General features: G+C 43.0%; 1 protein-coding gene across 2 annotated transcripts; it reads left to right on the top strand.

Annotated features, from left to right (window-relative positions):
• Positions 1 to 319: 319 nt before the first annotated feature.
• On the top strand, positions 320 to 26,752 carry ehmt1b (euchromatic histone-lysine N-methyltransferase 1b). 2 transcript variants are annotated; one of them, XM_041960019.1, is made up of 26 exons: positions 320 to 356; positions 11,391 to 11,481; positions 11,580 to 12,103; positions 13,214 to 13,451; positions 13,619 to 13,767; positions 14,009 to 14,164; positions 14,570 to 14,641; positions 14,767 to 14,869; positions 15,265 to 15,402; positions 17,121 to 17,398; positions 18,464 to 18,696; positions 18,812 to 19,027; positions 19,137 to 19,219; positions 19,356 to 19,462; positions 19,549 to 19,671; positions 19,934 to 20,035; positions 21,109 to 21,213; positions 21,298 to 21,452; positions 21,608 to 21,772; positions 22,137 to 22,281; positions 22,387 to 22,464; positions 22,615 to 22,730; positions 23,117 to 23,203; positions 24,569 to 24,647; positions 24,866 to 25,041; positions 25,338 to 26,752. In XM_041960019.1, exons 1-26 carry the CDS (start codon positions 336 to 338, stop codon positions 25,525 to 25,527), a joined length of 3,930 nt encoding a protein of 1,309 aa, XP_041815953.1. In that variant the 5' UTR covers positions 320 to 335; the 3' UTR covers positions 25,528 to 26,752. The 2 variants fall into 2 exon arrangements, with proteins under 2 accessions (XP_041815953.1, XP_041815952.1); XM_041960018.1 differs by lacking the exon at positions 320 to 356 and adding an exon at positions 8,068 to 8,106.
• Positions 26,753 to 27,471: the final 719 nt, after the last annotated feature.

Below are 27,471 nucleotides of genomic sequence, written 5' to 3'. Positions count from 1 at the left end.
GCGACAGTAGTGTTTGCAGCTGGATGATGGATTGTACCTGTAAAACTGTAAAAGATAATTGTGGCACCTTTATGTATTCAATGTCTCTTTGTCAGTGGGTTTGAATGCTGTAATCAGGCTACTTGTGCTATCTTTCTGTACTTTTTAATTGCCTTATTTCCTCCTATCACATAGGACACACCTCTCTGTGACATTGCCATGTATTGTATTTATTATTATCATTATTAACATTGACAGTATTATTGACAATCATACTCCCAGGTGTGGTATTACGCCGTCAGCGTATCAATAAATGTGACGTAATCGAGGGTGGGCGGAGTTTACGTCCAGGCACCATGGCTTCGGTTGGACCCGAGGTGAGTGTATGAGCAATATCTACGGCAAGCTTGTGTTACTTTCGCACTGTTTTCCGGGTCTTGGAAAAAGTGTTCCGCCCCGGCAGCTTGAAACCCCCTCGCAAACGGGCGAATTGTTGGTGTCGATGTGTCGTTTTGTCGTAAATTGCCGCTGCCAGTCTAGAGTCTCCTGCTTTTGTGCTGGACCGGAGGGCAATTGAATGTGCAGGAAGATGCTGCGCCCCGGAACCTGAATGATGTGTCCGGGCGCGTTGTGAGCTCTTCTCTGTCGTTTGGTCATACATGGTCCAGGCTCACGTCACTGTGCTGCTTCTCCAGCGTTAGCGGTTCAAAATAAACTGAGGCTAGATATGCATGCGTTTTTAGCTGATATAATTCTTGTTTTTAGCTGTACTATGTGTCACCGGCTTAATGACGCCTGATTTGTACACTGATGTTTAGCTAGCTGCTAGCAGCCGTGCTAGTTAGCAGACTGCACACTTTCTCAAATCCACACAACAGACAGATTCTTGAGGTTAACATCTCCTTTAAATGAGAGAGACTAGCCTCTGTAAAATTTGGTAAAATACGACTAAATGTCCGGCTGATAATGTTATGTTCCCATATATTGTGAAGTCTGTTAGCTACATGATAACTGATGCAGTCAAATGAAGGCAATATTGGCAGCGCTTCTTACAACCTCCCACTGTAAACATATGGCGCCAGCTCTTAAACCGGCTTTGACTCTCTTTGCATGATTATTTTTCGCATTGAACTCTTCTGGAAATCATTCTCCTGGTGCAGACTTGTCTTTGTTAGCCATCTGCAGTTAGTGTCATGGCTTTCCGTCGGTACAAACCAGTCCAGTGCTGACTGTAACAGGTTGCATTGTTGTTTTCGGAAGGTTTCATCAGTAAAGATGGACCGATTGGACCGATCGCTGGGCTACAATGGCACAGAAGTGTGTAAATTTATGAGACATTCAGTCTTTGTTTCTTGTTCGTTTTGTGAGAGATAGGATCCAGTGCTGTTCGGCAGAGGTCGCTCGAACAGCGTTGAGATGATATCTGCTCAGCAGTGCTGAGAGTATCTTGAAGTGCAGTAAAGAAAGGTGTGGGCATTGAGCAATGCAGCCACTTCCGTTTGCACTCATAACTTGGTCTTGTGTGATATGTTGATGGATGACACATGGATACAATGGGTGGGTTAGGGGTAGGGTGTTGATATACCGATAATGCTGAATTTCTGCACTTCCAAAACAATGGAGGTGAATGGGTTTTCATTGTGCATTCAAAAAACACTACAGCTACATGTGTGTCTGGAAACCATGTGCCTGAAATCCACAGACCTCACCGTCATCAGTTTTCACTTTCTGTCGGAGTCAAAAGTTGAAACGTGTGCTAGCGATCGAGGCTGTGTTGTTGAGTTCACTGGTTGAAATGATGAAAAAGTGGGAAACGTGCTTCTTCCTGTGTGGCAGCCCTCATTTGACTTGACATCATTTGCATTGTCCACACAGACAGCAGTTGGCTACCCAGAGACCGATTAACATTAACACCAAGTCTTTTCACAATCATTGTTCACACTTCACCATGCAGATGACACAATTTAAATTAAAAAAAGGAAAAAAAAAAAAAAAGATTTCAGTTTGAGGTAAGGTAGTATTGACTGCAGGGCGCATGTGTAGTTTTACATCACAGAGCACAGGTGTTTGTAATTTCCTGGTCACTCGGTGTACAGCGTGTATGTATGGGTTTCATTCAGCATTCAGTTCGTGTGTGCATTCAGACAGGAGACACAGCAGGAGAAGAGGTTTGGGTGAATGTCAAGCAGTGCTCTGGGCTCTTGCACTTGAAGTATATTGTTGAGGTGAAATGGCAATCATTGGCCTTGTGAAGGATACCACTCAGCTAATGTCATGTCCTCTCAGGGGAGTCCCTAGAGTTGTATGAGTATGATGGTGCTGCCACAAGGTATGATCTTGTTGCTTAATTAATGGCACATTAAATAAGCAGAGCCCTGCATGAGTTATGATTGATATGATGCACTTAGGTTGATCACTAGGGGTTGGGGGGAATCGCAGCTCTTATCTTGTACGGTTTGGAATTATTTCGCACATTCCAAAAATCAATACTAGTATGGCATTACTGTTATTAGGTTATAGTTCCTCCTTGCTATATTGACAGAGAGGGCATAACAGAGCTGAAAAGACACAGTGCAACACAGTGTATTGCATGCACCCACTAGAGTTCATCTTTCATGAAGGCCAGTGTTTTTGCGTAACCAACACACATTGCAGTGCACACCCTTACAGAAGGTCCAGCCAGAACTGATTGAGCCAAGAAAATATGCCAATCCAAAATCCTGCACGGTGTTGTGTCTGTCATTACGATGGTCATGGCGATATTTTTGCACAAGTGTGTGTGCCGTAAAGAGATGTCTGTGAGGGTCATGTTCGCCACATTTATTTATTAATCTGATAAATAAACAAAATAAACTCTTAAAATATGAAGGAAGGAAATATTCTTGTGGCTGTTTCCCATATTAAACAGAAAAATACAGATATCTTCTGAGTTCAAGTTTCTCTCTGACTGTTTCTAACTGAACTCAGGCTGACTAGCTTGATGTTAATTGCCTTGTTCACTCATAGTAAAACACATTTCATTCAAACTTGACAGAAACAAAATGAAACCATCTTCATGAAGTGCTCTGTGTGAACTGGTACTGTACTCAGCTAAGCATCGTTTATTCAGAAGAACCGCCACTCTGTAACAGCACTGAACATTGCAGTTTTTTTTTGTAGTCCCAACAACTCCAACAATCCTCTCTAGTAAAATGATCAGATCGCATACTGACATTTTTTTATCAGTCATATTCTGTAACTTATGCATTAATTCGCATTGCATCAGTAATTTCATCTTATCAGCTTTAGTTTGAACCAGGACCTTCAGTAGTCTTGGTAGGTTTGGATCAACAAGCTTGAGAGAAATAATCTGCAGCAGATTTAGTAGGCTACAGCTGCCAGATACATTTATATAAAAAATGAGTATCGGATCACTATCGGATACACAATATTAAAGGACTCAGACCAGGGCCAAAAAACTCAGTCGGGACATCCCTCGTCAGTGTAGTCACAAGACCAGTACTGTTGGTTGGAGAGACGAAGTGACCTGTAACCAAGAAATATTCAGCACTGTAATTTGGTCACCTTTCGAAAGACAAACAAAACTCTGAAGCAACTGCACTGTTGAAAGTTTTGGCACAAAGCATTAAAGGTCTAAATCCCCAGCTTGTAGCCCCAAGAGTTGGCAGTGTTCATCAGAACCTTAGATACAAAAGGACCATGCATATCCATACCAAATTTAGAGGCAATCTTGCCAGTGGTTGCCATAGGGCTATGGGCTCAGTGCAAGTCCATTGCAAGAAACAGGGCACCAAATCCTCAATCTGTGCTTCATGCAAAAACGCATCTCAATTTGAAACTAATACAATGATTCAACAGAGCAATTATATACGATTCTCTTTTCATTTTCATATGAAGATTTTGTTTTTGTTTTTTCATTTTTGTTCTGTGGTAGAAGAATAGTCACCAGTAGTTGTGTCATCCTAGTTTAACAGGCTTGGATGATACTCTCCGTGAGACAGTCCTTACCATTGCTACAACCAGGGCAAATTTGACCTACTACACAAGCTGCAAAACAAATAAATGTTACCTCATGTGAACAAATGGTCTAAATTTGTAGGCTGCATATGCTCTTGCTTAAACTCAATAATGCATTATCTTATCTAATGTTGTCTTATCTTAATTAACTAAAAAAAAAATTAGAGGTCCATTATGTGGCCATACAGTCCTATAAAATTGTAAACTCAAGACGAGGCTCAGTCTGCGCTGCGGTTTTCAGTGAGATATGAATCTACCCTGCCAGGTCATATGCAAACAAAACAAGCAAGCAAAAGTGCACAAAAGCCAGAGTATTCATGAATCAAAAATTTTGCCGCTAGGTCAGGGGCAGGGAACCTTTTTCTTATCAAGAGCCATTTCAATTTTATCCCTCAGGGGGCCTTACTAATCTCTTACGTCTCACTACCCTCTGTGATGGCTAGAACTGCTTCTCTTTGGTGAGGCGTTTGATGGCAGATGGCAGTGATGATGATGCCACTTGCAGCTGGTTTACAAGGTTTGGGTAAGTTGGTCTTGAGCGGAACAGAGTCTTTGCAGAGCCAGTTTTGAAAACAGCCGCACACTGTCCCAAACAAAGATGCAAACTTCAGCACAGAAGTCTTCACAGAATCGGAAAATCCTGAGGACTTATATACAGTTTACAGAACTCAAGCAGAGGGAGGTTTTGGTTTTTGGTACCTTGTTGTTGCTTTGGTGCTCAGTTATTTTGCGTGTAGCAAACATGTTTTGTTTCCTTTGTTTTCCTTTCATATCCTCACACCTCTTGCCAAATGGCTGAAGGAGTTTTTATACTAAGCAAATTAAGATGTCATTGCAGGCTTCTGTTCTGGCAGAGTAGGAAAGTACACAATGTATCCTCTGTACAGTTGCCGTTGCTAGTGGTTTAATTTTGCTTCAAATGATTTCACATTTGAAAGCACAGAGCTGAGAATCTGGCTGGAGCTTTAGGTTCAGCTTTGACAGACACTTTGATAATGTCCACCATGAAGGCCAAATCACACAGACACTCGTTATCTCTGAGTTCCATGACAAGTTTAATCTTCATCTCCATTAAATCCTTGAGACAAACTGACACTTCGTAACAATTTTACTACAGTGATGGTAGCACTGCAGCAGGAAGGCACTCCTTCACAAATTCTCCTTCTGATTGAGGTCTCAGCTTCTTAGCTATTAGCTCACTCACCATTAAACTTGCCTGCAAAACAGTGTCTGTTATGAGTGTGGTCTTTTGAAAGCTGCTTGTTGGACACCCAAACTCCACAGAACAGTGTCTTATCTTATCAAGTTTAGCATGTTTCGAGCTGTAACGAAGATTGACCTGTGAGCGTGTCCCTTCAAATTATCTTCGGCCAAGCCTGTCAACTTTGGGATTTGAAAATAAGGGAAATTTACTGGCATCCAACCCTGAGCTATCCCACCACCCACATGCCCCTTAGATTTAAACAAGGGTACAGTGTGAATCCTAAAATCACAAGGAAACCACTTGCTTTGACTACAATTAGGTAGTCAGAATCAGATAATATATCAATAGTTTTTTGATATATTACTTGGAGGATACGTACACATCACTTACACATAATGTTTCACATGTGATTTTGAAAGAGGCTACTGGCAAGGGAGATAAAAATTATGAACATGCATGGCAGAGATAGTATAAATACAGTAATTGGTAGACCATCTCTGTGCACCTCTTGGACGTTCTAGATTAAACGGTCTTGCGGGCTGCATACAGCCCAGAGGCCGCATGTTCCCTATTTCTGGCCCAGGTGAAATGTTAAGTGATCAACAAAATGATTCCAATTCATCATGAACATCTGTAACATGAATATCTGTACCCTTTTTCATGGCAATCCATCCAATAGTTGCTGAGACAGTTCACTCTAAACTAGGTATGTCAGATTCATTGTAGTGATAGAGGAAATTCAGGGGATTACCAAAGTCATAACAATTCATCCTCTTGGGACACTGAATATCTCTACCAAATGTCATGGCAATCAATCCAGTAGTTGTTAACAAAGATATTTAACTCTAAACCAAAAATTTTAACCTCATCTAGTGGAAAAGTATGGAATCACTAAGGTCTGTAGGCTTCATCCTGGGAACCATGAATGTCCGTAGCAAAATGTCATGGCATCCATTCAATAACTGTTGGATACTATTTCAGCTGGATGTAAGTGGTGGATGGACGGATGAAGAGACGGACCGACATTGCCATCCATAGAGCCATGCTGCTGGCATGGCTAAACAACCCTACAAAGAATGCAGGGCTGTTGGCATGGTTACAGACAAGACCAATAGTCTCATCTGCTTTGCTTCAACATTTTGGCCCTGTTACCATGAAATGATTTGATCCATTTCATCCATGGTGTAAGTTTGAATCTGTACAACCATGATGGTCTCCACTTTGTTACAGTGCATATTGACATTAACCTTAAGTCCCGATAGAGGCTCAGATGGATATAAACAATTGCTATGCTGTTGTTAAAATTAGTTTCACATTTTAGAGTTTTTAGAGGCTCCAGGTTCTCTTGTATACATGAAGAGGCTTTGTCATTGTCTGTCAGCAATAAGATCCTCTTTGAGTTAAACTGAGCCTTGTTATGGGTGGCCTCATTTTGTGACTTGTGGCCGTTGCATAGCCTATAAGTAACTGTGTCACACTGTGCTGTAAATGTTTCTTAACGTACCATGTTGGCTGTTACAGTATCTGTTGGGCTTTCTGAATCTTTACTTTATTGCAACTCTGCCATGATTAGAAAATAATTTTTTCGTGCCTTGTGACCTGAAAGTAGATAAACCTGAGCCTGTATGTCAGGACCAGGGTGTTTGACATTGTTCAGTGGTGAAATAGGAGAAGCCACCAGAATCTCTGAATTCCCACAGGTCTGTGATGTTTGCTCAGGAGAAAATACTATTGTTTCACTTTGCAAAGTGACAATCCTGTTTTGTCACTAATTCAGCAAAAATGGCAGACATACACTAGTCCCAGCTTCTCAAATATGAGGATTGGCTAATTTTCTCTTTTGTATATCAGGATAGATTATTACTATGAAAAAGTTGTAGGTCTAATTAAGAATCAATGTGAAAATAAACTTGAATGTCAAGAGACCACTTAAAGTAGAAAAACCTTACAACAATAGAAAGCCTTTGCAAAGATGCATTATGCTCAGTTGGTATTGTAATGTTTGTATTCACTCAATTTGTACTGAGCACAACAGAATACTGATGTTTGTCAGTCCTGGTCCTTTTATTGTTGCTTTTGGAACTTATTTTCAATGGCAGGTCAGTTTGTTACTATATTTCTGTCACTTAATATATGTTACATGGCCTGGCAGCGTTTTGTTTTGCTGTCTTCACTGGCCTGAGGCTCAGTGGAGACAAAAGACTCTCCTGTTAAGAGGCCTGTGATGTGGCCTGATGTCCACGATTGAAAACGTTTGGCTCCTCAGGCTCTGCTCTGACATCCGGTTTGCCTCCAGGGCTTTCTCTCTTTTACTTCCTACCATTTTATTCCTCCTTCTTCTGCTGGTGCTGTTAAAGTGGCTGTATATACACACTGGCTATGAAGCCCTTTACCCCCCCAGCAGCAACAACAAATAATAACAGGAATGATCATAGAAGAAAAGAATGTGAGTGAGTGATTCTGGCTAGTTTTTGTGAGATAAAAACCCTGTTAGGGTAGATGTTATGCAGGAGTTTTAAATGTATTTCTCTAGTCTTGTTGGGTATTCAGCATTTGTTAATGCATGTCTGGTCCAGCGGGCATCTTCAGTGGCAATCAGGTCTTCCAGTTTAAAGAAATGGAGTAGTGTTACAGATAGAACTGACTGAGCATGCTCGGTGGAGACCCTCTGAAGAGGAGGACCGACAGAGGGAGCCACCAGGTCACATGACCAACGAGGTGAATGGGCATGCGGGGAAAGAAAAGGAAAAGAGGAACAATCTGTCCGACACGTTCTCGCTCTCTCTCCCTCTCTGTCCTCCCTCTTCCCTCTCTCTCGCTCTCTCTCTCTCTCCCACACACTCTCCCTCACACACTCCCTCTCTGACGCCTTCTTCTTCTCAATGGAGGCCATGAGAAGAAAGCAGGTATGATGCTTCCTAGAGGCACACAAGGGAAGAGACATGTTAGCTTTATACTCTTCACCCATGGTTGGCTTTGAATGGTCTGAGGAGAAGTGTAGTCTTCCCTCTCAGCTCCTTTGAGTGAAGTTGCAATCAATTGGTCTGAACTCTTTGCTGTCTTCTCTGTGAGATGGTGTCTCAGTTTGTAAGATGCGCTTCTTGAGACTTGAGAGTTGCTGCTCTTTTATCAGCAACCGATTGCTCTTGATTGCTGAAATCGAAGATTTAATCTCATGGAGCAATCTTTTATTTGTTGTTTTTCTGTTTTTGTGTTTTCGGTCGCAGTGCTGCTTAGACAACGAGAGATTTGAGTGTGCTGTGTTGGATCCTGCTGTTGGAGAGGGCTCCTCATGGAATAGCACAGCAGCTGTATTTAGAGCAGTCACAGCATGCAAAATATGAGGTGAATCACTCGATACATGAAGTTGAAGGTCCGACCAAAGTGTGTGTTTTTTATCTCAGATCCAGCCTCCCTTTTCTCACACCCTATCCCTCCTGTATATATCTCCTATGGCCAGTATATAATGAGGTCCCTGGGGACTGGATGTATGTGCAGCCTAGGCTATGTCATCAGGAATATACTGTAACATAAGGCTGCAGTGGCTGCTTATCAATCCAAAGGATGCATGCTAGGCTGCGGTGCAAGCCTCTATGTTTACCAGCTGCAGGATTTGATCTTCTGAGCAGCTTTCCAGCTGAGGGTGTCTTGATCATTCACTTTGCATAATAGTCACTGGGCATGTGAATTATTGACTTATTCCTGAAGTTTATTTTAACTTTTGTGCAAAGCAGCCTCTAATATTCAGTTGTATCTTTTTGGAGGGCGGGATTTTCGCCTTAATGTAGACAGTGACAGGAAGTGAGGGAGGAGAGCCATGTCATGACATGTCAGACGCAGACCGGGGTTGTTGTGATTGCGGTGTCAGAGTGGCAGGTCATTGGTCCACCAGGAAAGCCCCGTGTTTGTGAGTTGTATTTCTGGAATATGCGAAACCAATAATTTGAACTCTTCTTTGTCACATTTTCTTTCAGCCTTCTATGCTTGATGATTAACAAGATAGGAAAACTAGAGAATGATTTCTACTGCGCAGTATTATTTTTCGGACTTTTTCTCCAGTCTTTGCTTTTTTTGGAAGATATTATATTGTTTCACCTCTTCAGGCCTTAAAAGATATTCAAATGCATCTGAGAAGTTCGCAAGTGCATACTTCTTCATTTAATGGGATCACATGGCAAAAATGTGGAAATCACAGCCTTAGAAGGCCCGAAAGGCATCTCATCCATTGTTCCCTCCGTTTATCTCATTTGGGTTGTGGCACCTTGCACCTGTCATTGGCAGTGTAACAGGTGATCGTGTCCCGTGATTGTGCTTTGTGTTGAGTTATCTATTACTTGTTTTCAGGCCTCGTCACATACCAGGTTCAGGGACTGTGAATGATTGATGCATTAGAATATTTTATGTAACTAGCAGTGTTATATATAATCAATAAGAAGCTTATTTCTAATAATTAGTAAGATTATTTGCAGTTTCAAAAAAAGCTCCGATCTAGAATATAAACTCTGAACCACTGGAGTCATATTTTAACAGCCATATCTGAAGCTTGGGTCTATTCTAACATCTTTCCATTTTTTGTGTGCTTCTTAAGGTTCCTGATCAGCACACATAACCTTGGCTTCACATTTGGAGCTTCTTTCAGCAGCCCCCATATCCCTGTCCACAAGCCTCCAAACCCCTATGTTCCCCATCTAGTGGAAAAACGCTGCAATGGCCACGATGTGTCAGTAAACAATCTGGTTGCGAAATGGCGGAGATCTGCAGACAGCCTTCTCTGCCTCCCCTCCCCCCTCTCCTTTCAGTCTCCAGTCTGTATGTTCCACTTTCCACCACTAGGGGGAGGGATGAGGCTGGTGCTCTTTCTCTAACTGGCTCTCCTCAGTCCATGAAAAAAGGGAACTGAAGGAGTCTTCTTCTCTTCACCCTCACATGTGCTCAATAGATTCCTTGAGACCATACACCGCAGTGGATTGTCCCAGACTAGATGTTCTTCAGTCATAGAGCTCACAGCCCGGCTCTTGGCCTGACCTTGTTGCTGTTTGACAAGGTGCATGTCCATGTTCGGCTCAGGGACTCTGGAGCACATGTTTGGAGAATGATTTGGTAATCTGGCCTGATGGCTCATTTAGTTGGTTTCAGGACATGCCGTTTGTTAAATGTGAGGATTTGACTGTCAGAGCTCTTGGAGAGGAGACATTCACTGGTTAGATCAGTTTGTTAAAATGAAGCTGTCTGTGGTGTCTGCCTCTTGCAGGACTTTTGATTGAGCTAGCAGTGCTTGCTGTTACTACTCACTAGATATGACCCCAACCCCAATCAGCCCTTCTGTCTGTATTTCTACCTTTATTCTGCTTGGTATGAGCCTCACATAAGGTCGAGGAGAGGGTAAACCTTCCTGCTCAGTCCACGGTATGCTGCTCTTCAAGGTCAAACTGACCTAAGATCAGTTCCCTTTGACATTCGATTTAAAAAGCTGCCTAAGTGTGAAGAGTGTCACGATGTTTTTCATTTGGGCCTCCTTTGCTTCCTTTGGGCCCATTTTCCCAGAGTGAGCACGAGGTTGACGGTCTGCTCAGGAAAAAGAAAAAGGTTTACATTTCCTGCTGTAGCCTCTTCGACTGCCTCCTCCTGTGAGACGTAAAGACGGTCTGTGGGTGGTTGAGATTTCTTTTGAAGCTCTGGCATTGCATCTACTGCTCTACTGGTTGACTATAGTATAGAAAGGCAGAAGACAGACAATGAGCGTGCATGGGGGTTGCCCTCATTCTCTTGGCTCACTCTATAGTCTTTGAATCTGACAGAGACTCATCACTGAAAGACACAAAGAAAGAGGTTTTTACACAGCATTCATCACAAACACTGCAACACGTATGTGGAGGTTGTTAACACATCAGAAAGCTGTGAATGAGTTGGTTAGTCAGTAGATAGAAAAAGAATCAACAGTCATTTTGATAATCAAATTAACACTCATTTGATATAATATATATAATGTCTTTGGGTTTTGGACTGCTGGTGAGACAAAACAAGTCTACTCTGGGCTTTGGAAACTGGGGAAGGGCATTCTTAACTACATTCAGACTGACTGATTCATTGAAAAAGTTATATCCACAGACTAAATGATAATGAAGATAAAATAATTGTTCATTGGGCTCTAAATTAGATTTCCCTTGATCTGTCTGCTTTTTTTCAACAGCCCGCTGGTCTAGCCAAAGGCAGTGTGGATAAGGGTGCCTCCACAAAGAAAGAGGAACTCAGTGCAGCAAGCAACGGAGAGGAGAAGCCAGGTATTAGTCAAATTAGACCTGAAAGCGCTTAATGTCTAAAATAAAAGACATGTTTGCATTGTAATTTGCATTATTTCTTTGTTTGTATTCTTCCATAGATGGAGACAAAGAGGTAGCAGCCAGACTGGCCTCTTCCCCTGCAGCAGAGGCAATGCTCAACGGCACCGAATGTGATAACATGAGGCACAAGAGCCCGGCACACAGCTCTGCAACCGGCAACAACAAGACTTTACTGCTGGTAAACGAAAACGGCACTTCAGACACGGAGCTGCCGCACGGTTCGGTTACTGGAAGCAATGGATTCATTCTCACTAAGCAGCAGCAGGAAGGCGGCTCTGCAGCAGCAGCAGGTTTGGGAGTTTCCCCTCACAGGACTAACTGGTTGCCTTCAGACTCACTGGCAGGGGGACACACGGCCATACCCCCACCTGCCTTGGCGTCTGGGTGTGCACAGAGTTCAGGTGCACTAAGGACTGACCCCAGCACAGGGACTACATCAGAACAAGGGACACCAGACACTAAAAATGGCACAGTATCACCTCCTGCGCCGGCTCCAGCACCCGTCACGATACACAGAGCGCGCAAGACCATGTCCAGACCTGCTGTCAGCCCGGCACAAAAGGTAAACCACCAGAATCTGGTGATATAGTTGAAATTATTAGCACAAGATACATAATGGAATAATATGCGGATACAATAAATGACAAATGTATATGTGCAGTCAAAGCAAGTGTGAGGGGACGCAGAGATTACATTTGTCAGTCACCATGAGTGTTAATCTGCTGCTCTTCTGGGAAGACATCCCAGAAGATTTTGGAGCCTGGCTGCAAGGATTTTCTCCCATTAGAGTATTAGTGAGGTCCAGCACTGGTATTGGCTGATAAGGTCTGGCTCACAGTTCATCCCAAAGGTGTTGGACGTGGATGAGGTCAGGGCTCCATGCAGGCCTGTCAAGTTCTTCCACACCAAACAAGGAAAAAACATTTCTTCATGGACCTGGCTCAGTGCACATGGTGCACAAATAGGAAAGGGCCTTCTTCAAAGTTGGAAGTTTAAATGTCACTGTATTCTGTAGCATTGAGATTTCAAGAGGCCAAAACCATGAGAAATAGCCCCAGATCAGAAGCACACAATGTATCCACAGACTTTTGGCCACATAGTGTTAATGAGACAAATGTATGCAAAATCCCAAATAAAATGACAGAATTATTGCTGTTAATGCAGCGGACAGTGTTCCATTACAGCAGACATAACTCTTTCAGTTTTGACTATTTGATTAAAACTTTGAATATTATTATATCTGAATTTGCTGAAACAAAAACACAGTATGTTGAACATGATGCTGGCAGATGTATGTTTGTTCTACACAAGTACGCAACATCTAGTTGGTGACGTATCCCAGGTCAGCTCCTCTCATTGGCTGTTGTGGGTTTCTGCTCATATTCCATTGCTGTTCGTTTCACGCCAAAGATTTTTAAAACATATTCTAAATCATTTAGCCTGTGATGCAGTTGGTAACATCAAGAGTATCTCTTTAATCCCCTCACACTGCAATCAGATCAATCAAATGAATTTGTTCCTTTTTAAAGCAAATCTGGGGGTTTGTGGTTGAAATTAGTAAAAAAGTAAAGAAAAAGGAAGAACCAGAAAATGTTCTAGTGTCAAAATCTAACCTGGACTTCACTTGGTAACACAGTGATCATAAATACTTCTTGGTTCTTGTCACCAACAGCTTCTTAACAGGGAATTACGAGAAGCAAAGAGTGCCAAAATGGAGAAAATGGAGACTCATGTTGCACCCGACGCCCAGAACCATCTACCTCAGAGTCCACCGGATATGGCAGCTTCAGCACAAACGGCTTCATCCGCTTCTACGCCGCCTCCGCCTCCTGCAGCTCCTCCAGCTCCTGCAGCTCCTGCAGCTCCTGCAGCACACGCGGCTCCTCCAGCTCCAGCCAAACTCCATCTAGGTCCACACAGATTCCACTAACACAAGACAAAAATTGACCTGCTGAAGTCAGAAGAAACTGCCTTTGTTTTTGGGTTTCAGGGAAAAGTAATCAGTGGTTTCAAACAGAGCATCATCTCTGTTGAGGGTTTTTCTGTAAATGGTCTATGTTGTTCTCTTGTGCTGTAGGCTCTTACTCAGGAGGGTTGTCATCCCGTAAGAAGAAGAGAAGGATGGGAACATACAGTCTGGTTCCCAAGAAGAAAACCAAAGTGCTAAAGCAGAGAACTGTGCTGGAAATGTTTAAAGAACTGCAACACTCTGCCCAGAGTCCACAGGTCTGTGCTCCTCACATTTATTTAGACTAACACGCTTTGTGAACTGTTCATGAATGTCAGAAAAGGTGTCACACATGGGGCTCAGTATCGTTTCAAAGTTTTGAATACACAAGTAGAAGAGAAAAAAGAGAAATAGTCATATTTTTCCTTTAAAAAAGATTTTCATTTAACAAAACAGACTAAAGTAATCGCATGCAGCCATATAAGACCTTACAGTTTTTTGATATTTGTTGTCTTACAGAGTAAAGACGTAGCAAACATAAATGGGGAGAAGGTTGAAAATGGATCCGAGGAGGAAGAGTCCGAGGATGCGGAGTCTGAGGAAGAGGACCGAAGGCAGCCAGCGGAAGAACCTATCGGCGCTGTCCAGGAAGCAACACCTGAACCCGTCTCTCAGGTTAGAAGATAAAATTACACGTGATCATTTCTGCTTTACGCAAAATGCAGAACTTAGAGGCTTGTTGATGGCAGTGTTGTTTTTTCAAATGTGTTTGTTGTATGGGAAGTAGACTGAGCTTCTCAGTCTTTTAATAAAGCAGCTCTTTGGAAAAGAGTGATGAGTCAGTTAGTGATTAATAAGGGTCTTAAAAAGTATCTGTTGACAAAATGGATTAACAATCAATATGGCAGGTGCAAATATTCAGTCAGATGTTGTAGTTTAATTTCATAATGTGAGCTTATTGTCAGTTGAAACAGTTGGATTTCCCTCTGAGTGTCTCCTTGGCTGTGTTGGAGTGACGCCTGTTCTATATGTGATGTGGTAAAGGCTGGTGATGAACTGTGCTTTCTATTTGTGGTGAAGGTGGGAGACGAGCAGGAGTCTGAAGAGTCTGGGGAAGAAGAGGGAGAGGAGGAGGGCACGGAGTCCGACTTGGTAAGACCTCCATCACCACTCAACCTATCTACTCCAGCGTGCAGTTCCAGTATTTGTGTTGTCTCCTCTTATCGTTAATTGCTTCCTCTCCGCTTTGCATTCATCTCGGCGTCTGCCTGCCTCAGAGCACGGAGTCGAGTCTGAAGAAGAAGTTGAAAAAGAAAACGAAAGCAGACAGCGCGTGGCTCAGGCCGTCCAGGAAACGAAAGAGGAGGATAAAGGCTAAAGGTGATCCTGTCACACTCACACCTGTACACTGTCATGCTCCTGCTCACCTGTAATTCAGGAGGTTGTTAGCAACATTCTTTCATATGAAAACACTGAAAGGATTCTTTACAGGTGCGTGTTACACCAAGCTTATTCTTGTGTATACCTGAAATAAATTGTACAAAAGCTCACAGTATGCCTTAACTTAATTAGAACACTTTTTAAATTAGGTAGGCAGTAATGTTTCCTGATTAGTCGCTGCGTTCCATGTTGAGTGAAACCTTCCTTTAATTAGTACTTCAGAACACCATTGCTGCTCAAGGCTGTATTTTCTATTTTCTTTGTTTTTGCGACTCGCTTGATTTTGATGGTAAACAGTGGAGCATGTTCTTACTGATCACTGTTATTCTGCTCAGACCCAGAGGCGGTGGATCAGCCTCAGGCTTCAGCTCATGCCCAGGCAGGCGACGGGAAGGAGTACACACAGATTCCCTCACCTGAGTCTGTCAACCTCAACCAGCCCCAGGAGCCTGCAGTTCCCTCACAGAACAAAGGTGAGCTTAGAAGAAAAGAGGAAACTCGAAGCGCTCGTTTATAATAATCCATCCCACGCGTTTACCCACCAGACTCACTCATTTGTGTGTTACCTTTTTAGATGCTATTCTTAGCTTCACAACACCAGACCAGTTTATATCACTGAAAAAATCTGAGCTCTGGAACCAGGCCAGGATTTGTATGCGCTGATAGCATCTTCTAAATTATTGTGATGGCAGACGTTGTTGTTTATAGGTAAATAAAGCTGACTCCGTGTTTTTGTTTGTGCCTTAAGCCCGTTCATATTTGTTCACAGTGTGTTTTTATGACAGCCGGGGCCAGAGGCGGTACATTTACAGGTTGTCCTTTTGTCCCTGAACATGATATCTCAGGAACACCTTGAAGGGATTTCATTACGTCTGGCATAAATGTTCAAATAGACTCAAGGATGAACTGATTTTGGTGGTCAAACACAAAACACATTTTTGGCCATAACTCAAGAATTCATGTGCTAATTATTCACACAAATGTCTCTTAGGATAAAATGATGAAGTGATTTTCTATTCAAAAGGTCAAAGGTCAACTTCACTGAGGCAAAAACACTCATCTGGCCATTATTCAACACCATAACTCACGGACAGAAGGGGAGACTGTGACCGTATTTCACATTTGGTCAGATACTGAATCTGTGACACTAATCTTGCGGTCCACATTCAAACTGTGGAGATTGTAGAGATCTTCAGTGCTGCCGGGTTGAAGATGTGTGTCGAGCATCCTTTTAGCAGTTTCTATCTTCTGTGCAGCAACATCCATATTTGAAGCATTGCAGTCCACCACAAGCTCATCGGTTTTACCATTATAAGTCTTCACTACATATATTGAATGAGTTTCGACAGACATGGATGTGCAACTCTACTCGTTGGTGCATGCAGCAAGGGCTGTTAGGCAATCAACTGCACAGGTGTAGAAAGAGTTCAAGCACAAAACTGAAAGAGAAGATGTTAACCAATCCAGTATATGGTTTTCAGAATGAAACAGGATATTTTTTACAGACCTGTCCACAGGTAATGTTGTAATGTATGATATCTTCTCTCTGTCAATTCTTGAACAAAAAGTATTCTTAAAAAAGACCAGGTATCAGTAAGTAAGTCCTTTGTCTTTTTACAATGTAATGTTACCACCATAAACTTGTCTGTAGACCACTGACTGTGTGGAACCCCCGACAGGTCACTGTCAATTCTAGCAAACATTTCTTCTTTCAGATATTAGTTTTTTTTTTCTCCCAATATCACGCTGCTTCTTACTCAGAGCAGCAGATTTTTGTTTGTTATGTGAGTCACTGGGGATGCGCATCAAACCTCAATACTTGTTTTGGTACCAACCGAAATGTGTTTGAGGCACCGAGTATCCAGAATATCCGCTGCTTGTGTTTAGTCAACATTTTGTCATTTTTAGATTAAAGAAATATGATTATATCTCTAAAATTAAGGTTGGAAAAAAATTGGTATCCATGCAAAATATCAGGCATCACATTAGCACAAATGCAGCCCATCTACATGTTGGTGGTTTTTCAGGGGTGGTATCATGCATCATTGCATATCCTTTGGAGAGGTCCATATTCACATTTTCCAGCCAACCTATGATTTTGGGTATCGAGTCCTCTTGCTGACTCTACTGAAACAAATTTAAACTGGCATTGTGGTAAATAAGTCTGTCTTTGCCTCTTCGGTCTTTGCAGACACTTCAGCGTCAGCCATTGAGGAGGCTCAGGAGCTCCCACTCTGCAGCTGCCGCATGGAGACGCCAAAGAGCCGAGAGATTCTCATCCTGGCAGACAGGAAGTGCATGGCCACCGAGAGCGTTGATGGACAGCTGACCCGCTGCCAGGGTGCCATACTGAAACATGAAATGATGCGTCCCTCCAACTCCGTTCAGCTGCTGGTTCTGTGCGAGGACCACCGCAACGGCATGGTGAAGCACCAGTGCTGCCCCGGCTGTGGCTTCTTCTGCAGGGCGGTGAGCACACAGTCACGTGATCAATTTCAGGCCTACAGCTGCACTTGATCACGTCTCACTGGAGTATACAGTGTGTGGAGTAACTGGGGTCTACTGAGTGTAGAACAATTTATACAATGCATTATTCTGAATTTACACCCAGTGTTCATGTACATGTACACGACTCTGGGGTAAAAAGGAAGTTGCGCCAAACTGACGAAAGAAATCAAATGAAAAGTGAAAGATTTACTCAACAACACAGCTCTGTTTCTTCTGCTTCCAGTTCTGGTTGAAATTCATGCTGACCACAAATCTCCCTTATCTCTGTCTCTTGAAATAAACTCTGTGAAAGTTTCATAGTGGAAAATCAAACAGAGCAGGATTAAAACTTTGTGTCTGAACCAGGAAATAACGATAATAAAAATTAGGTAAAGCATCAACATAGACGCAGTTTACAGCAATTACTGCACTCCTATGAGCGGGTGCCACGATAATATATACTCAGTTAACACCTGTTCACAACCTGGGGGATCAGTCCGTTATTCACATGTCACTGCCATGACGAACACATATTTTTTGATGTGCCATTCACAAGACAACTTGAGTATGTGTTAAACGAGCCTCGAAAGGATTTGATAGTGTTTTACTGTCACTTACATCCTGCATGTCAGACAGAAACGGTCATTTATCAGGAAAAAGTCTCTGGTTCTAGCTTGTCACGTCTGAGAATTTACCTTTTTTTCTCTTCATGTGGTAATAAAATGAAAACCTTTGGGTGTTTTTATTACACCTGGGAATATATGATATACGTTGTCCACTGTTGTCTTACATTGTATAGACTAAAGGATTAATCAAAGAATAATCAATGTCCTAACTGATAATAAAATGAATCATTCATTGCCGCCATAAACTGGGGGTTTAAAGAGATCAGACTATTGTGTGGTGCATGTGGTGCCATTTTCTGATATGCCATAAACTGACTTGGCACAGTAATCTGGTGTCTTGTGTGAACACAAACAGAGAGGACCGTTATTTTTTGCTTACAGAGACTGCTGTGTTTTTTTTGTTTGTTTTTGCCTCGTGCAGGGGACCTTCATGGAGTGCCAACCAGATGTCAGCATCTCTCACCGTTTCCATCGCGCTTGTGCCTCGGTGCTGAAAGGTCAAAGCTTCTGTCCCCACTGTGGAGAGGAGGCCAGCAAGGCCAAGGAGGTCACGATCGCCAAGGCTGACACCACCTCCACCGTGCCCCCTGCGCTCGCACACGGACCTGCCACACCCGGGGTCCCGGAGGGCCGAGCAGACACCACCACTGGCAGGTAATCTACCTACTGACGTACTTATCCTGTTAGCATCCTTATAAAATGATGACCTCCAAAGAAAATGTATTCATGCGCTGCACAACTCAAACACTTTTGGATTTTTGTTTTCCAGCTCTTCTCGACTGGCTACGGGCGCCGAAGTCAGCGGCAGGGCCGACAGCTCGCTGTCCATCCGTTCGCCGCATGGACTCGACACCTCTGTTGTTCTCGGGTCGTCCAGGCCCGTGGCACCGCAGGCCGGGATGGGAACTATGGAGCCACCCACAGTCCCGCAAGGACCACCAAGAGAGACTCTGGAGAGCATCCTGGTCGCTCTCGACACAGAAAAGTAAGTTCTGCCACCAGAGTGTCAACCTATCTGCATCAGCAAAAGCCTTTTAGACAAACTTAAACAACCGCTTGAATTTTTTTTTTTTTCTCGTGTTTGTTTTGATCAGGCCCAAGAAGCTGCGTTTCCACCCCAAACAACTTTACCTTTCGGCTAAACAGGGCGAACTCAAGAAGGTCTTTCTCATGTTGGGTATGTTAACCCGTCCTGTGCCTCATCAGTTCTGTTCTTCATAAAATTCTACTGTTCGCTTTTTTGTCTTGTGCTTCTTCAAAGGCTTCCAAATGTTTTTTTAATCAAATAGTTTCCTTCTCCGTTTCCCTTCCAGTGGACGGCATCGACCCAAACTTTAAGATGGAATCTCAGAACAAACGCACCCCGCTCCACGCTGCAGCTGAGGGGGGGCACAAAGACATCTGCCACATGCTCGTGCAAGTAAGATCCTTTTACTGATCATGCTGAAGTACTTTGTCAGGCTCTCCGAGAATTTGACAGTAGCTGTCTGATGTTTGTCTCTTCAGGCCGGTGCAAACTTGGACATGTGTGATGAAGATCAGCGGACGCCACTGATGGAGGCCTGTGAGAACAACCACATGGAGACGGTCTTGTACCTGCTGAGAGCTGGAGCCAGCGCCACGCACAAGGTAAACCTCCACGTGGTTTCTCCTGGGCTTTCATCAGCCAGCTACAGTGTCACAGCTGTCATAGCTCTGTCGGCACTCTTTTTGTCCAAATAAAAGAAAAACTGAAAAGAACTTCTTTTATTCAAGATGTTAAAGATTGGTAAAGATTCTCAGCTTTCAGAATTGACAGGTTAATCATTTCATCACATGCCTATACGGATGTATTTTTGGAAGTTTCTCTGTAGTTGAAATTGTCAATAACTGGATTCTGTGCTGCTCTCAGGACGTTGAAGGGTTCACGTGTCTCCACCTAGCGGCAAAGTCTGGCCATTACAGCATTGTCGAGCACCTTCTGTCTACAGGATTGATCAACATAAACTGTCAGGTCAGTACAGTCTCACATAACCGGAAACATCAAAGACCGATTATACAAATCATAATAATAGGGGCCAGAAGTGACAAATACTGAACTTTCTCTTTAACTAGGGAACTTGAGCTGGGAGTTTTTTGTCTTAGCTTGCCTGGTTTCTCCCCAAAGGCAACAAAATCTTCCTACCAGCACCCCTAAAGCTCAATTATTAACTCATTATATCTCATTTGTTCTGTACACAAACACATGTCAAAAGTGAGAAGCTGTGGTTTTACAGGTAGGTTAATGTTCCAACTGCGTGCTGTGACTTTATACAGTCCTGTTGTCGTAGTGAGAAGTCCCTGCATCCAGAGGAAAATAGTTCCAGCGCCAAACTCCCCTTTGAATAACACACTTTCAGAACCACAACTTTCAACTTGGAAATATTCCTTTGAAGCCTTAAGCTGAAACTGCTTCTGTAAGTTGCTTCATACAAAACGTATTTTGGCTAAAGATAAGAGAGAGAAAGAGATCTTCTCAAAGTCCACATCGTAGATTTAAAGTCTCCACAAGAGGCAGTTTCACATTCTGTGTAATTCAGGTGTCCAGTTTACTACATGCAATCAAAACCGTTGACTCTGGGAGAAGAGTGGCTCCTTCTGAAGCGCTTAAAGACTTTTTACGGTTGTACAATGAGTATTTAAATGTAAGTGTTCTATAGTGTTTAGATTCGTCCTTCAAATGCACTTTGATGCCAGGAGATTAGATGATTAGACACTTGGGGGATTTGCAAACAGGGAGAGGAAGGACTGCACTGCGTCTGATGTGTCTTTGTTTCAAATGTCTGACCTTGCTGCGAGTAGCTAGCCTTTAGGACAGCTGTGATGAAATGACACAGTCTCTCCTTGGATGAACCTTTGCAGCAAGTGGCTAACAGTGCTGCTTCATATTTGAGTGTAGTTGCTCTTCAGAATTGGAAAAAAAAAAGCTTTTTGTTTTAATTTTTCCTTTTTGGTGTTATCACTGTGTTGTTCTTTTCATGATGTTTGAGCTTTACTCAGCTGATCAGGGATCAGTTTGCTGACTCTGAGAGTATTGTTTTTCCTCAGGATGATGGAGGTTGGACAGCCATGATCTGGGCGACAGAGTACAAGCACGTGGACCAGGTGAAGCTGCTGCTGTCCAAAGGAGCTGACATCAGCATCAGGGACAAGGTTGGCTGAGGAGTCTGTTCACTTTGTGCTTGCCATTCTTTACAAGAGAATCAAATATAAGACAATTGTTGTTTTGTTTTCTAGGAGGAGAACATCTGCCTTCACTGGGCAGCGTTCTCTGGCAGCGTGGACATTGCCGAGCTGCTCCTGAACGCCCACTGTGATCTGCAGGCCGTCAACATCCACGGAGACTCTCCGCTGCACATCGCCGCTCGGGAGAATCGCCTGGACTGTGTCACGTGAGTTACTGCCTCCAGGAAGAAAAACATTTAACAAAATTGCATTTTGAACTGTAGTTTAAAAACAAGAGGATTGATTCAGAGGAGCAGTGGAAAAAAGAAAGCTGTTCAGAAGTGGCGTGTTGTTGATGGCCAATAAAATGTGGTCTCCTCAGGCTTTTCCTGAATCGTGGAGCAGATGTCTTTCTGAAGAACCGCGAGGGAGAAACTCCTCCAGACTGCTGCAGCCACAGCTCGAAGGCCTGGACGGCCCTGCAGGCCAACAGGAGGGAGAGGGAGAAGAGAAGCAGGCTGGCCGCCGAGCAAAAAATCCTTCACAGGTTGAAATCATGTCGTGCTTTGCCACTCGAAATCAGCAGTTCACTAACATGCACCCCTCTTGTTAACCCGCCATCCCTCCTCTCCAGTCCCTAGTAGAGGCGTTGTTTCGTTGAACTGTGCTGTGTATGGTTAATCCATGGTGCTGACGTAGCAGACACATTTGTAATTGCACCTTTTTTCCTCCATCCCTGTCAGTTCCATCTTGGTTCTATAATACCTGCTAAAATATGTACTATAAACACTCAATTTTGTACTTTATTGTAGCCTATATAAGAGTGCCAGCGTCGCGATCGAATCTCTGCATGACATTTCTTGACTTTGAAAAGTTTGGCAGCCCCTAACCATCGTCTGCTCTGTTTACAGTGACATAGCTCTGGGACAGGAGAGAGTTCCCATCCCCTGTGTTAACTCTGTCGACAGTGAACCTTATCCAGACGGCTACAAATACATCCCCGAAAACTGTGTCACCTCCCCCATGAACATCGACAGGAACATAACACACTTGCAGGTGAGCTGCAAACCATTTCATCAGGCACTTTAAAGGAAACAGAAGGATTTTCTTTTCAGCGTGAAGTGACCGATATTTTCCTCTGTCTTTACCCGCGGCCAACAGTACTGTGTTTGTAAGGAAGACTGCTCGACAAGTATCTGCATGTGTGGACAGCTCAGCCTGCGCTGCTGGTACGACAAGGTAAGGAGTGATGTCTCGATGGACGGACCACGCGCTGTTGTTCTGGCAGGATGTGGAGTAGTTTCATTGGAATTAAGGGGCACACGAAAGTATGTGAGCAGGGTGTCCGCAGGATATATATCCGTATTCATGTGTTTTTGTCATGTTCAGAGTGGTCGTCTTCTACCTGAATTCTGCCGGGAGGAGCCTCCTCTCATCTTCGAGTGTAACCACGCGTGCTCCTGCTGGAGGACCTGTAAGAACCGCGTAGTGCAAAATGGACTCAGGTATTCAAACTTCACCTCAATGCGTGCACACATTTAAAAAAATGTTTAAGACAAATATTAATAATGAAAGTATCTGCAGCGGAGCATTGGTGGAAAAAGGAGCATCTGTACTTTGATAAAAGTTGATATTTGTTTTTGTCTGTAAAACAGACAGAATTGATGGGCAGAAAAATCCAGATGTCAGCAGCAGCTTTAGAAACTGTTTTAATCCCAACAACTTCTGTGGTGGTGCAGCTGTGTGAGGAAGCACTATTCAAATGTCTCTTTGTGACTATCTTACATAAGTGAGGCTGCGAGGTGATGTGACGCAGTTTTGATTTGATGTGCGTGCTCCAGCGCGCTCTGTGGACATGTGTGTGAAGGCAGATATGTTGTCCATCTTCCAGGACCAAGCTTCAGCTCTTCAGGACCAGTAAGAAGGGCTGGGGTGTCCGTGCACTCCAAGACATACCACAGGGCAGCTTTATATGCGAGTAAGTCCCATTTACTATTAAAAGCAGATTTATGTTTGCAGTCCACTTTGCATTTGTGCGTGTTGTGTCGCTTTTCCCCCACTTTGAGCGCAGCAGAGACATAGTCATCCCCTCTGCTTCCTCGTGTTCAGAAGTGCTGAATATGCCACTGAGGTGTCTGCTCATGTGTCAGTCAATACTCAGCTAATGTATGGTGACTTTTTTTTAACAGCTTTTTTATATCGTAACATTTAGGATTCTGTGGGGCATTTCAAAAACATGTTGGCTAACACCACAAAAAGCCCCCCTCGGTTTCTTTTACAATCGTCTTGAGAAAGCGTTGACTGTCAACGCATCCCATGAAAAGACTCAGCTTCAAGTCCATTGGTTAGTTACTGAAGATGTATGACTTTTCAACCAGGTAATAACAATATATATTTTCATTTTTAAAAAAGCCTCAGTAATTTCCTAAAGCGGCTGGTGCATGTGTTGGGGACTATTTTCAGCAGAGGATTCATACACATTTTAGAATCAGAATCAGGTTTGTTGCCAACAAAGTTTTCACATATAGGGAATTTGCCTTTTGTTGCATCACAAGTATAGTAAGAGAAAATAAGAACAAAGAAAACAGAATTAACAGACTAAACAAAACAAGCAGCACCATCACAACAGGCACCAATTCACATTTTTTGAATGCATCATTTGAACACACATGTAAAATGACATTTTTCCTTATAATCAAACACTGGTGGCACAATCTAGACTGCAAAGAGCTCAGCCCCGAGCAGCCAGGTGAGGGATGTGTGCTCACCAGCCTCCAGTGTTGTTTTCTGGACTTCTTTTTGTTTGTGGAGCTGCTCTGTGCTGATATGTTGCCAGTCTAGGTTTGAAACAAAACCCACAGTTATTCCAGAGAAAAACATTTCACTTTGAGCCTTTGTCCGTTTCCGGATCAACAGTGTGACACCGCGCCTGTGCTAACGTCTCTCTCTCTGTTGATGCGTGTACATCAAACCAGAATAAATAAGCTTGATTGATAAACTGATGGTTTGATAAACTGAATTTGGTCATAAAACGTAAAATTTTTTTGAAAATGGACTCATCAATTCACTCATGACCTTTCCGTGTTGAATAATGTGCGTGGTGTTATTTGGTTAATTAAAACGAACCTTTTGCCGAAATCATTAGAAACGTTTTAAAAACACATCACAGCTTCACGAGCAAAGATGTTAAATCTTTGAAGCTCAGTATCTCAGAGCTGCAGTGTTGCCAAATAAAACCTTATAATTCGCCGTTCATGAAATGTTGACGTGTTGTGAGCGGCCTCAGCAGTAAAGCGTTTCAGAGATGTCTGCAGATACTGACGGCTCGCCTGCCTTTGAACAGGTACGTCGGTGAGATCATCTCCGAAGCAGAAGCAGAGATGAGGCAGAACGACGCCTACCTGTTCAGCCTGGATGATAAGGTAAAGTACCTACAGGATTCTGTAAACCATGCATGAAAAAAATCATTTCAAACCTCCACTCTGATAATTGTCTCGTTGCTGCTTTAACGCTCTGTTCTTCTTATATAACCTCCGAACCTGGAGATCTTTGAGGTTTCGTCCCAGGCTGACTTCTCCTCTCAGCTGTGCACTCGCAGCTTCTTTTTCACCTCGAGCCTTTCATTTATCTTCCCTCCCAGCCACAAGATCTGTACTGCATCGATGCCCGTTTCTATGGAAACATCAGCCGCTTCCTCAATCACATGTGCGAGCCCAATTTGTTTGCCTGTCGAGTGTTCACGACGCACCAGGACCTTCGGTTCCCACACATTGCCTTCTTTGCCAGTGAAAACATCATGGCTGGAGAGGAGCTTGGGTAAGACGACCCCGTGTCTTTTTTTTCTTTTTTCCCTGTTTGATGCTTAGAGCCCAACAAACACTGGATTTTTGAGTCCGATATCGATACTTGAAAGTTTAACATGATTGAAATCTTTTATGATGTCACATTTGTGTACTATGATACTTTCATTTCTGTGAAGAATAACATTTGAAAAATAAGCCTAAATCAAAATAAATGAGCTGAGAAGTGACGCAGTTAAAGGCCTAAGTAATATTTTGTTCCCTGTAGATTTTTTTTCTCTAATCACTTGCTTTCTCAACGTCTCCTCTCAGATTTGACTACGGCGACCACTTCTGGGAAGTCAAAAGCAAGCTGTTCAGCTGCGAATGCGGCTCTTCCAAGTGCAAGTACTCGTCAGCGGCCATGGCGTCGCTGCAGGCGGACAGCACGCCGGAGGACCAGCAGCAGCCCAGCGCTTCACCTGACACCAGCTCTTCCAACAGTCCCTCCAGTCCTTCCTAAAGCCCTCCTCACACTAAGCTCCGCTACACGTACACATGACTGACGGACGCACAGGGACGCCTGTCTCCACCCTCCTTGAACTTTGAACTTTTATCAATGAACTTGTACTATATCTCCACTTCTGATTCAGAGCACGGACCATCGGCCTTCATGAGAACCTGTAAAACGCTGTCAGAACCGGACCCAGATGCACACTCGAATCCTGGAGGAACTCACTGCTCCTGTATTCCACCTTGTGTAACATGAACAGCAGGGGGCAGCGACAACACGCACAGCAAACGCCACAGGGACAATGAAAACCAGTCTTTGCATTTCATATATAACGTTACTGGGAAGGAGAACTGTGTATTTTTTCTTCTTTGTCTTTTTTTTTTTAAGATGGGTTGATATTGTTAAATGGCTTTTCTTATCGAGTCATGATCAAGGAACCGTGGGCTCGGGGATGAGGGTATCGTTGTCTTTTGCGAAGACAAACTGGGTTTAACTTGTTTGACCTTTGCGGTCATTTATCATGAACCATTCCAGCAAAGTTAGCTGATAAATATTGAATTTTGTTGCCACTTCCTCTTTGTTGCAGTGTTTGAAGAATCATATCCAGCAAATGCCACCGTAGTTGAGGAATTAACTGACACGATGTGAAAGACAAAGAAATGGTGCAAGAAATTAACCGTTTTTTAAAGTTGCCACTCAAGTGAGTATAGATTGTCTGATACAAAGATGCTGTACCATTCCTCCAAAATGAGGCGTTTCTAGTCTAAATAAATTAGCAGATCTTTTTCTTAAGCATGTTTAATGTGTCAGATATTTTGCCACAGTTGTAGAAGAATTGATTGAACTGAAACGGAATTCAAAGACAAACAAGACAATGGTGCTGACAAAGGTTTTTACTTTTGCTTTCATTTTTATTCTGGAAGTGAACATAGTTTGTAAAATAAGAGAATGTTTTAAGTTTTTTATGTTTCATTTTAACTCCAGTTTTCTAATCGTAGTTACTGTAGTTAGGCTGTTTTTAATTTTGTTTCACGATTTTGCCGACAGAAGCCAACCCATCTTTTTCAATGTTGTTAGTAAAGCAGTGACTGTTGTGCAAAGTCTTGAAAGGTATAAATGAAAAAAAAAAAAAAGGTTATAAAAATGCACTTCCATAACGTTCTGTTACATATTTCTGGACCGTGAACCATCCATCTAATTGGTTGTATCTTTTTCAATAAATTTACTACTAATGCATTGTTTCTGATATGCTTTACTCGTTGCAGTTTCTCTTGGAGGGCGCGTCTGTTTGCTGCAAAGCTACCAAAAAAAATCTTGTTTTAAAATTGAATCATATAGCCTCTTTCTCCAGCTCTGTCATTTTGCAGATTTTCTTCAGGTCCATGGAGAGACTGCTTTTAGCGTCTTCAAACTGAAGCCTGCAGCCGGTCTGACCCCGCACGAACCGAGCAGCAGCTCAGCTTTGACAGACGGGCCCAGGGCCCGGCGCTGAAATATTTGAGCAGCTGTGGCATCCGAGCTGCTGACACTTCCCACACTCCGTTTGCTTTAATGAGTTTAGACTTTCAAAGCCTCTCGTTTGTGCCTTGATTTCAGAGAGCGACAGAGGAGGCACTGATATAAGCTACAACTGAACAGTAGTGGAGCAATACAACAGTTCCAATCACTCCAGCTCAAGTAAAAAAAAAAAAAAAACATGGATTCAGAATTCTGGACTAGTTTTAGGACTAAAAGGCGTATATTTACAGCATATAGCATTTCAGATTCAGAGCTCTTTTTATACAAGGAGCTTTAGACAAAAGTAGTTATTGCTAAAGGTCCTACACACCCACACAGGTGTTTTCACTGTCCTGAGACTAGATTTTGTCTCAGGACAGTGAACGCATGTTCAAAGCGTGCTTGATGGAAACTTCTACCAATCTGATGGGGGTGTTGAGGTGACCTCGTGTGATT

Source organism: Chelmon rostratus, chromosome 19, assembly GCF_017976325.1.
Source record: "Chelmon rostratus isolate fCheRos1 chromosome 19, fCheRos1.pri, whole genome shotgun sequence".
Taxonomy (NCBI): Eukaryota; Metazoa; Chordata; class Actinopteri; order Chaetodontiformes; family Chaetodontidae; genus Chelmon; species Chelmon rostratus.
The sequence above is the reverse complement of the archived record's forward strand: the minus strand, read 5'-3'. Positions and strand labels throughout refer to the sequence as shown.